The sequence below is a fragment of the Anopheles aquasalis genome, chromosome 3, assembly GCF_943734665.1.
Source record: "Anopheles aquasalis chromosome 3, idAnoAquaMG_Q_19, whole genome shotgun sequence".
Taxonomy (NCBI): domain Eukaryota; kingdom Metazoa; phylum Arthropoda; class Insecta; order Diptera; family Culicidae; genus Anopheles; species Anopheles aquasalis.
In genome coordinates, this window is record NC_064878.1 from 34,459,689 (window position 1) to 34,471,855 (window position 12,167).

At 40.5% G+C, this 12,167-nt stretch overlaps 1 protein-coding gene and 1 pseudogene across 1 annotated transcript; both read left to right on the top strand.

Annotated features, from left to right (window-relative positions):
* Positions 1-326: 326 nt before the first annotated feature.
* Positions 327-5,069, top strand: LOC126575899 (dnaJ homolog subfamily C member 16-like; annotated as a pseudogene).
* Positions 5,070-5,281: 212 nt separating this feature from the next.
* On the top strand, positions 5,282-8,565 carry LOC126575917 (uncharacterized). Its single transcript, XM_050236938.1, has 2 exons — positions 5,282-5,598; positions 7,185-8,565. The coding sequence occupies exons 1-2, from the start codon at positions 5,500-5,502 to the stop codon at positions 7,551-7,553; spliced, it is 468 nt and encodes a 155-aa protein (XP_050092895.1). The 5' UTR covers positions 5,282-5,499; the 3' UTR covers positions 7,554-8,565.
* Positions 8,566-12,167: the final 3,602 nt, after the last annotated feature.

Genomic DNA, 12,167 nt, shown 5'->3' on the forward strand with positions numbered 1-12,167 from the left:
GCCAAAATTTGGCGGCTAAAGTCAAAAAAAGAGAACTTCATTTTTCCAACATTTTGGAAAAAATAATGGCAGATGGAGACAAATTTACATCTACGGTACGGCCTACACTGGAGTACAGCATTATGTGTCTGCCGATCAGCTTAAAGCATATTATTTTTTGAAAAAGCTGTTTGCAGGTGTGTTAAAGTTATTTCGCGATGATTCTGTAGTTTTTCTGAAGTTCTTCTTTTCAAGCGTCCCTACACACACCATTATTTTTTTTATATGGAGTTTTTGACTTTTGCCGACAATTTTGACTTTAGCCGCCAAATTTTGGCTGTGTGTAGAAACGGTCTTAAACACACCTGCAAACAGCTTTTTTTAAAAAAGAATATGCTTTAAGCTGATCGGCAGACACATAATGCTGCACTCCAGTGTAGACCGTACCGTAGATGTAAACAAAACCTTGCAATCTGTGCGTTGTTGAATATGTTGAAATCAAAGTAATTTTTAGTGCAAAATATGCATAATTAACGAAACAAAACTTATTTGATGTTGCTCCAAAAAACGCTACGCAATACTGCTCAGATGAAAACAACACCGAACTCAGGGGTATAAACGTACGTCACTCGAAGATCACCAAAATCAGAGTTGTCAATATGACCCTTGTCTCCATCTGCCATTATTTTTTCCAAAATGTTGGAAAAATGAAGTTCTCTCTTTTTGACTTTAGCCGCCAAATTTTGGCTGTGTGTAGAAACGGTCTCAGTATGGAGCTTCGCTGTTTAGCGAAATTCTCAGGGTGTGTGAGTCGCATGCTGCCGTTGATTCCCTGTGTGCCTGCGAGCGAGTGTGTGCGCCACTCGCGGCGAACAGCTGTATGCTCTCGTATGGCGTGTATGATCGAGCGAGAGAGGGATATCGCTTGCCTTTTCTCGCATGGGACCGCGGCTTCGGAGACCGTTTCAAACTACTTTAGTTTTTATATGTTTTTCTCTAATAAAAAAAGGAATTAGAATTTAAATCGTAGCTATTTAAATTGTTAATGATGTAGGTGTGATTTGGTACAAGATAATCGTTGGTTTGGCCTGTAAAAATGCCGCATCAAGCTGCAGAAGTCGACTCAAAATCGTTTTCCAAAGTTCCTTTTTCATACATTTAGGCAAGAATTGTTGAGCCGGATGTTGATTGTTTAGTATTTCTTAATCTTATTTAAACCTGTCCTATGTATGAGAAGAATTGTAGAACAATTCCTTCCTCAATCACATGTTGGCCGTGAAGTGGTTTGTAACTCTTTTACCCTCGTTCCGCAAGCTGATAGTAAAGATCTATACTTGTACGAACGATGAAACAAAGGATAATAAAGCACTCCGATTCTACAAAAGTGTAACTCTTTTTCTAAATTTGCTGAACATTCAGTCGCAGATTAAAATGCTTTGTTAAGGGGTTTTTGTTTCCAAGCAAAAGTAATTGGGAAAGAACGATTCTATCGAGTGCACTACAGAACAACGATAGTGCTAACCCGGTAATAATTTCGGCAATTCTTTTAGCACATTTCTCGAATCAAAACGGTACATTCAATTTTCCCTAATCAACGCACTCTTCACTCTTGGCTTTGCCTTTGAGACCAGCCGGGCTGAAACAAAGGTTGCTTTACAGAATCAAAGAGGAATACGCAAGAGGAACAATAGAGACAACTTAATGCAATATTAATAGTCTAACGAAAGATCGATAGATGTACCTTAGCGGATAGAAACGGCTCATGAAATACTTCGGAACCAGCGCTGTTAGCCTTTCGATTGCGCTCGGTTGTCTCTCCGTCTGGAGTAACATGCATTAAACGGTTTATAATGCATTTGTAATTAATTACAAACACATTTACTTCCAAAGAATCCCAAAGACGAAAGCTTCTATCATGTAGGAGCGTCCGTTTGAATTTGTTCTCGCTTTTTAATAGTGGTATTTGTGTTTTACATCCTGCCTGCTTGCAGACGATCGTACGTAAAACAGTTGGCAACTGCACTTTGTGCGTACCGTTTTGGGGTTGATATAAACTATTAGATGATATTTCAGAAGGCCAAGGCCAAGACCGCTCGTCGGTTGTATCACCTGATAAGAATAATCGTCACCACTGAGCCAAACTTGTGCGGCCCTCGCTGATACAGCGGAATATGTCCTGTTTCAGAAATCGAGGTTTGTTGAAGCCAGGATTGAATGTACGCCAATAAGTAAGATTACCTTTCACATCACAGACAACAGCATGAGCAACCTAAAAACGTGGCTGCATCTGGATATTCTTAACAAAAATGCAAGTGTTCTTTTACATCCCTTGGTTGCCTTTAGAACTAGCGAGATTTAAAACAATTCTGTGACTTGGCGCCGCTATTAAGCAATTTGGCACGGACCATTCTTAGTTGAGAAATGCTTTTCACGAGTTCAAAGACTGTTACCAGAAGTAGATACCGTTAGTGCAAAGCACACTGTTGTTGGAAACATTATTCTAAATAGCTCTGCTAAAGTAAACGTGCCGCCTAAGAAGGATTAAGGAATCTTTTGCTAAACTATCTTAGTTCGTCAACAGATTCAGACCGTATAAAGTGGGATAAATTTGTGCAAGACACTTGATGCGCAATTTTAGGAAACCGAGACAGGAATTTTTACTATAATCATCAAGAATCACCCCGAAACGGACACTGATGATGATATGGAAAGGAAGAACAGATATTTTTTCTCTGCCAATAAATCGTACTTGCGCTGCCGCTAACAGTTTGATCGTAACAACGTTTTCCTGCATCCCTAATGGTAATTCTAGTTCTGGCAGCCACCCACGTTCCCGTTGATTATGTGTTACAATCGTTCCATGTAGTATTTCAGTGGCCAAGGCGTACAGTGTACCTTGCGTGGCCAAGCTTTGCTGGTGAAGATCGTGATTTTGATTGATGCCATGTACGATCCTTGACATGGCATGCATTTGATTTCAATGTAAACTGAGACTGATTGAGCAAGCAGACATTGCGTCTCTTTGCAGGAAAAAGGACATCTTTATACGCCTCAATTTGATCCCGATAGCGGCTGCAGCACACCTGCGCGGTTCTAAAATGCCGACGTATTTCTTCTGCTTTTCCCACCGCCAATTACGCTACAGCTGCGGCTAGAAATCGTGCCTGACTAGCACGCAGTACCGTAAAACCTAATCCCATCGCAACGGGAAGCATAGCAAACCGCATCTCTTTACACGAGGGATCACCGTAGAGTGCGAGTTGATGATCGAACAAACATTCGCGAAAGGATCACAAAGTGCAAAACCATTCATCATGTGTGCACAGCACTCTCCGTTTCGCATATTCTTATTGATATGCATACTTATTGATTTCAAGTTGGTAAAATTGTGCACCGTGTTATTGTGCGTTTAAAGTGCTCCGCCACAAACTTTGGTTCCGATCGCATCGACGAATTATACAACCACATCGGCAGGTAAGTATGATTCTCTCAATAAATAATCGCCTTGCATTAATCGTTTTCTCGAATAATTCCAGCCGCGAAACACCGATCACGACCAAAGTGTCTATAGGAAACAGGTGAAGTCATAGCACTTTTTTTCTTTTTTGCTTTTTTTTGTTTTTTGACATTCGACGCCTTGTTTACGTTCATCTCCAAACCAGCGTGCGTTTGAATCCGAAAAAGAGCAATGGTTTTATCAGGTATATTATCTACTTTTGCTCGTTTAAATGATACATTTTCTAATTTTAGAACAAACGAGCAGCCCCGCTGTGGCTATCAACGTGTCAGCAGGGGCCGAAAACGCCGGCTATCTGTGATTCTGAAACGAGAGGAAAAGGCCCGGATCCGGCTTCCACCGATAAGCGGTCACTGTCGGCTTAGACTATTGGTTAAAGGACAAAAGGACGGAGACGATCGGAGTGTGATGGACAATCACATCAGCGCTACATGCTCAGTGCATCCAAAGGAGGGTGTTGTCGCGTGTCCGACCAGAGATCCGGCGAAGGTGAAACCTCTTCGCTTGTTCCGAACACGGAGCAGCAAGGAGAAGGAGTGGGTTCTTCTGCCCGAATAAAGGCAGCTCCAGCGCGCTTTGTTCATCATTTAAAAACGCTGGCTCGGCAGATCGTCTGCCAATCGCAAGGCGCATCCAAAGGAAGAGTGATAAGGGAAGAAGATCCGCTCCTATTCCTAGTTTGCCACCGTCGGAACAGGTGGCTTTACCTGGCAGTGTTTGTGATCGTCCTGCTGGTGCAGTGCGACAGCAAGGATCCGTACGTCACCGTGGGTGTGGAGCGAAAGGCTACACTACAGAAGATCCGACAAGCCTACAAACAGCAAGCTAAGGAATGGTAAGAATCCGAACAGCACTCTGTCTGGGTTCGTATTGATTGCTTGCCACAGGCGTGCTAGGACTTGAGCTAACTGTATCAAACAGGCATCCGGACAAATCAAAACACTTTTAGGCGGAGCAGCGGTTCGTCGAGATCAAGCAGGCATACGAGCTACATTCCGACTCGAAGCGTCGGAAGGCATACGCCGTACATAACGAACGAGGATGCAATCGTGAATAAGGAGCGGCCCGATTACACCACACGGCCGGTTCCAGGATCCGTTCGTACACTTTTATGATGCACATAACTTTAACTTCCACGACCAGGACATTAGCCTGTACCATCGGCTGTCGATCACCGCCAAGTACTACGAGAGCAACATCCTGCCCAAAAGCCGCCAAACTCCGCAAATACTGCTGTTTTACGCCGACTGGTGCTTCGACTGTATGAAAGCGGCCAACTCGTTCACGAAGATGATCGACACCGTACGCTCGAACGATCAATGCGGGTCACGAGGAGTAGCTGCCCTGTTGACAGACTTTTTGTCAAGCAGTCGATTTTTGGTGCTTATTCTGTAACTTGCGATTACGATGGCCTCAGGCGATCGATTCATTTGGTTCATTTTGTGTTCATTTGGTGTTCACGATCGCCTGCATGTCGAGTGCATTTTTGTGGTCGACAGCTGGCGTTCTGTTTACATCGAGCATCGAGCATCTGAAAAACAGTTATAGCGTCCTGATTGTGCATCAATAATTTCTTTCTGCTAATCGTATACTATTATTACAAAGGTTAAGTCGTTTTTATACCGAAAAAAACAAGTTAATTAACAGTTTTTTTACTTCAAACTGTCATTTTGAATTGTTTATTGTTTTCGAAACGTTTCGAAATTCGCATGAATCATCGAACGCCTGAGGCCATCGTAATCGAAAGTTACAGAATAAGCACCTAAGCACCTTAGTCTTCTTATAAGTTCTCAAATATGTTTGGTAATCGTGCACAATGCCATACGATTTTTATTCAATTCTTCAACCAAATCATATAAAGTAAAAAAAAATGTGGCATGCTACATTTTGATCTGATATTTTTTCTGTCAAATCCAAAAATAATACGCCGGCCTAAGTTGCTTTTGGGAGTAGTGTATTGATCACGACTATTACGTATTGTAGCACATAAAACCAAAATTACCATGCCATATTTGGCAGATTTTGATGCAATATATGTGTACGGAACAGAGATCATCCAAGAAATGGAACCAACTGTTCGTCGACTGTTTCAGTGTTTCCTGGTTTGTAGATAGTCTTCAAATTATTATTGCATCTATTATTTTTTGGCTAAATACATATGGCGGATGTATGTGTATGCGAACGCATAAACAGAAACCCATTCGTAACTAATTCTGCTCAGGCGATACTACACATGCCTAATATTTTTAGTGATATAGTTCTACGCTATGATCAAAATAAATCTATTATTTTGGCAAATTTCTATTATATATTAGGTTGGGTAATAAGTCTTTTCGTATGTTGAGTAAAACTTCAAAGAGATATATTTTTAGTTTTGAGCAACTTTATTCAACCAAATATTATCCATTTTGGTTAACCACCTTTTGCCATTTTTCGGCTAAAGACATAATTCCTTTAGTGTAAAAACTCCGTGGTTTATCGTTAAAAAACTGTGACACGATGTTTTCACATGCTTCTCTTGAAGGTAGCGGTACTCCACTAAGGGAGTTTTGCATAGAACGAAACAAGTGGTAATCCGATGGTGCAAGGTCTGGGCTATATGGAGGATGCATCAAAACTTCCCGGCCAAGCACTCCCAGTTTTTTCCGAGTCATCAAAGACGTGTGTTGTCTAGCGTTGTCATGGTGGAAGACGATGGCCTTTCTGTTGACCAATTCTGGAAGTTTTTCTTCGATTGCTTGCTTCAATCTCATCAATTGGTGACAGTAAAGTCTAGAATCAATAGTTTGACCAGGCTAGAGTAGCTCATAATGATTGATTCCTCTCCAATCCCACCAAACGCAGAGCATTACCTTCCGCGGCGTCTTCCTGGCTTTGGGACTGTTTGTGTAGCTTCTGCATTCTTGCACCATGATCGTTTTCGCACGTTATTGTCGTATTTGATCCACTTTTCATGTCCTTTAACCATTCGCTTCAGAAACGGTTCGATTTCATTCCGTTTCAGCAAAGAATCGGAGATGTTAATTCGGTGAATTAAATTTTTCACATTCAATTCATGCGGTATCCAAAAATTGAGCTTTTTTTGTAGCCACCCGTTTTTAAATGGTTCAAAACCGTTTTATGGTGAATGTTTAGTTCATCAACGATGCCTCGGCTGCTTATGTGACGATCCTTTCAATAATTTCATCGTCTTTAGTAACGATAGGTCGACCAGAGCGAGGTGCATCTTTCACATCAAAATTTTCAGAACTGAAGCAAGCGAACCATCGTTATGCTACATGAACTGATTCAGCATTGTCCCCCTAAACATCACAAATTTAATTGGAGGCTTGCGTGGCATTTTTCCCTTTTTTGTAGAACATTTTCAAAATATAGCGAATTTCTTCACTATTTTCACTCATCTTTGAACAGCTATAACTTTTTGGCCACTGCTCCAAATTCTGTTTTGTTTTGATTAAAAGATACATCAAATGTCCCTTAAAACAACGTGGTATGATATGACATAATGTGATTTATAACGGTGGAGATAGACGACTCCAAAGCCATCTATTGCCAAAATACGAAAAACCTTATTACCCAACCTAATATATATATATTGAAGCGTCCCGTCTCGCTTCCTTCACGAGACGCTTCACGTATGCCTAATCTACCCGTGCTCTACCCACCCTCAACCGAGATTTCATCCCAGCGGACGGCGAACACGATCCCGGCTGAGAAGGAACAACATCCTGCGATCCTGCGCATCATAAACGGCGGGTTTACCAACTCAATGCGCATCCAACTCCATTTGCGGCCTCGTACCTGCAGCGACGGTCTCGGCTGGGTAACACTAACATCCGGCGATCCTGCACATCACGAACGGCGGGATTTTATTTCTAAAAAAACCCAACGCTTGTTCGACATCATCCACGACGCAGCAACGCCAGTAAAGAGCAACAGCGACATCCTGCACATCATAAACGGCGGGTTTTCCCTAAAACCCCACGTATGTCCAGCACCACCAGCGCCGTACCCTCAGCGACGGTATCGAACAACATCGGCATCCTGCGTATCCTGAATGGTGGGTTTTTCCCAGACCCAACGGACGTTCAGCAGCATCGGCGGCGCTCTACCCTCAACGCTAGGTAGAAGGACATAGGTGAGAGGCATCACATAAGGACATCGGCAGTTACGGAATGGAGACGAGTGGTGTGCGTGAGAGTAGTGGGAAGGCTGCACGTCGAAGAATGCGGTAAAAACATATAAAAGAGCTAGAGTAAGAATAAACGCGGTCAGTTCCTAAAAGAGATTTCCAGTGTCGACTTCGTCATTTATCCGAAGAAATTGGTGACAGCGGTTCTGCCCCGCTAAGTTTTAATTACGGAACCAATCCCGTTTTACAATATATATATATAGTTCAAACTGCTGCCATTTCTAAACCACTCGTCCGAGACCTTGTACATTTTTTCCAGTGATAGCTCATTCTATTGTTTATAAGCATATAAAAGCATTTTAGTGGGAAATTGTCAGAAAAATAATAATTCGTGATGGAATTTAATGATGTCAAATTTTATTGTTTTTATTTGGTAGCAAAACCACAAGTGGGTTTCGTTACATAAATGTGAATTAATCTATTGGATCTATTACCATAATTGGTTATTGTGCTAGTGTTAGAGTTGCCAAACATCCTGAAACCGCAACCGCAAAAACGGCAACATCGAAAAAAAATGTTCAAAAAGTTATGAAGCGAATTGAAAAAATTTACGACGCAGCCCACTCAAAATTATGTAGAATTTAAGCTCGAATCGCCCAACCAATACTTCAAAATGAGCTTTAAATAAAGACCTTTCCAATTCTAAAGCCGGCGATACATGAAGCGTAAACTCTCGTATAAACTCAGAGTGTAATGCCAAAAAGATTATACTTATGTCAAAAAGATTATAGGCCCGCGGAGCGTAAATCCGAGCGTAACAGCAAGCGTAAACTCAACACCAACATGAAGCGTAGCGTTATGATGAATTGAATATTCTACAATCGCTAATATACAGTAAAAACATCTTAAAATATAAAAGAAGATGTTCAGAAATCAACTTATCTCGTCGATTTATGTTTTTTGTGGCCAGAAACACATGTAATTGATGTAATAGCATAGTGTAATTGCAGGTGCCCGAATGTAATTGCATTTGACGTTTCGGTATAAACTTTTATGCGATTATGCCTGCCACACGAAGCGTAAACTTTTTGGCATTACATTCTGAGTTTATACGAGAGTTTACGCTTCGTGTATTCCTGCCTTAAACTGGGGATGGCCTCATGTTACTCAAACAGTTACTTCGCTTGGCCGCAAGTGATTAAATTCTGAATTGGTTTTCTTCAATGAGAAACTATTCGTTATCGTGGGGTTTTTTAAACAAAAAAATTATGGAGTTTATTTGCAGGGAAGTCAGCTGATAATTTACACCTTCGGCTGCCCACCAGGACGCATAAGCCGGGTTGATAATGGTTTGAGATGCCATAACATGCAATTTTTATATTCTTCGCACATTTTCGTTCGGTGGATCCGAGATTAATCAACAAATTCATGTGCCAAAGCTATTAAAAGGTTCATTGCAGTCCTAGAAATGCAAACAATTCATGCGAAATCCCTAGAGATTCCAACAGGACTCTGTATCTTCCCTCAAAGCAACCGAGACATTGACGAAAAAAAAAGTTCCACGCTTCATTTCGATTCGTCTGACGCCCGCTAAGCGTAAACTCAGAATGTAAGGTGCTTATTCTGTAACTTTCGATTACGACGGCCTCAGGCGTTCGATGATTCATGCGAATTTCGAAACGTTTCGAAAACAATAAACAATTCAAAATGACAGTTTGAAGTAAAAAAACTGTTAATTAACTTGTTTTTTTCGGTATAAAAACGACTTAACCTTTGTAATAATAGTATACGATTAGCAGAAAGAAATTATTGATGCACAATCAGGACGCTATAACTGTTTTTCAGATGCTCGATGCTCGATGTAAACAGAACGCCAGCTGTCGACCACAAAAATGCACTCGACATGCAGGCGATCGTGAACACCAAATGAACACAAAATGAACCAAATGAATCGATCGCCTGAGGCCATCGTAATCGCAAGTTACAGAATAAGCACCTAAGGTTGCTTCCAGACGGTAAACGAATGCATCGCGAAAGATTTTGCTCAGACTGAGCAAAAACTTTCGCGAAAGCGTGTGTTCTTCGACAGACCTCCGCCAGAGGGCTTTTTTTATATGAAATGACAGCTTTGACAGCAGTGTTCGTTCTTTCGCGATGCATTCGCTCCCTACACGGGCATCCATGCTATCGCGATAAAACTTTCGCGCACTTGTATGGGGATGACGTTTATTCGTTTCGTCGTCGCGATACTTTCGCGATTCTTTCGTGCTCGTTTAGACGCAATCTTACACGGGCATCCATGCTATCGCGATCAAACTTTCGCGCACTTGTATGGGGATGACGTTTATTCGCCTCGTCGTCGCGATACTTTCGCGATACATTCGTGCTCGTTTAGACGCAATCTAATGCCAAAAAGTTTACGTGTGGCAGGCATAATCGCATTAAAGTTTATACCGAAACGTCAACTGCAATTACCTTCGGGCAATAACATTCAACTCATATCACTCAATTCTCAATTCAATTCATATCACTACGCTTCATGTTGGTGATGAGTTTACGCTTGATTTTACGCTCGGATTTACGCTCCGCGGGCCTATAATCTTTTTGACATAAGCATAATCTTTTTGGCATTACGCTCTGAGTTTATACTAGAGTTTACGCTTCATGTATCCCCGGCTTAGGATTTCACCGGTTGTGGTGTTTTGAAGAGCAAGGTTAGACCTAAAAAAGAACACAGTTTTGAACAGTTGATGCAAATGCTTCTCCAAGAATGAGCCAAAATCCCACAAAGCAGCCTGTGGGCAACGAGCGATGGTTTCTTCTACAGTCTCAAGACCATAATTCATTCAAAAAGTAACATATCGAAAAAAAAACTGAACTGATTCTGAAAGTTTATAAAATTCGCGACATTTTTTGGTTTTATTAAAAAAAATCAAACAAAAATGAAAAAGATATGGCGTTTTAAATGTGTTGCAGTTTTTTTTGCCTCACCCTGTATATCTCATCAAGAAAAAAATCATAGATAAAATTACAAATGCTTCCCGATTGTTTTCATTGTGGTATGACCTTCGTATTTTGATCCATTAAGGAATAGAGAAATATATTAGGTATATGCGTTGAAATCCGCGGTGTTTGTACCAAATTTAATCGGTTATTTCTCAATAAATCTTAACAATCTGCTTATATTGACATATTGACTTTCGCTAGCCACTACTTTTTACTATATTTTGGGCAATTTTCGAATTTCATGTCGAAAGAACTGCTCATCTTTTGAAGCAGTTTAGGCAACTGCCATCTTTTCAATACTTTCATAAAGAATGAGGTGCTGTGCTTCCAAACAATTTTTTAATCAACCAAACAAGAAGTATTTAGAAAGAACAATGTCTGAGGAATACTGCGGGGAGGGTAACATTTGGTCTTCGAGGTTTTCAAAAAAGTTTTCATCGGTTTGGCAGCATGCGGCCTAGCGCTAGCATGTTGAAAAAAAAGTTTATTACGTCATTTTTCCCATTTTTACCGTTTTTTAGGTCAGAGCTTGCTTCAAATGGAGCAATTATTGTTGATAACGTTCTCTATCAACAATTTCATGAGTTTCCGAAAGTTCTTAGTGCACGACACACGTGAAAACTGGATTTTCTCATTATTTTGGTGTACCCGAACCTTCTGTGTCTTTAAAGACAAAATCTCCGCTTCTAAACCTTTGAAGCCAGCTTTCACATTTTTTTGTATCGTAACATGTTCAACATAAGCTTAAACCAACACATGATAATTTTCAGCAGCTGTTTTCTTGAAATGAAAAAAGGTTTTTAAATCTCCGCGCAAAATGGACTTTTCAGGCACCAAACTTGACATTTTCAACTGGAGAAAAAACTATGTTGTAGTCAATATTATGACCGTTGCCTTATAGCGTTTTAAAGGTATTTAGTTATACTTTAAAACGACATAACAAATGAGGATGTAAACCATCCCCAAGCAAAATGGCGCCATGTATTAGCAAAACCACGGATTTCAATGCATACACCTAATAATATGAACAGATAGAAGCAACGTAGAATTGTATGACTCCAAACAAAAGCGAAGGTCATTAAGATGATCTCTACGCACAAAAACGAACAAAAAAAAACGCTGTAATCTCGAAGAAAATTGGTTTCGCAAAAATCTGATTTGGAGTTGTTTCTCATACTGCAGCGTATGCCCTATTCATCGCATCGAAGAGTCCATAGAAGTAACAAACTACATCGATAGCATGTAAAACGTGTATGTTATCCAGAGTTGAATACAAAATGCCCAAAAATGTTTTTTTAATTTGCAAATAATGACCCCAAAAACAACAACAGATACTAGCTGTTCAAAGGCAATATTTAAAGACAGCGAAATCGAATGGTCTATTTGATTCCTCGTCCTAAATCGATCGATTTTCTTATCCCTGACATTAAGAATGCAATAGTGAACATTTTGAAGAAAATATGGGCTATAAATCAATTCCCCCCAAAACAGGAAATTGAATAACATAATAATAATGTTCAACGATTACCAAGA

Excerpts from the sequence above, each read along its gene's own strand:
- LOC126575917 (XM_050236938.1), top strand. The coding sequence starts at position 5,500 with ATGCCATATTTGGCAGATTTTGATGCAATATATGTGTACGGAACAGAG. Across the intron at positions 5,599-7,184 it reads GACTGTTTCAGTGTTTCCTG|CGGACGGCGAACACGATCCC; the intron begins GTTTGTAGATAG and ends ATTTCATCCCAG.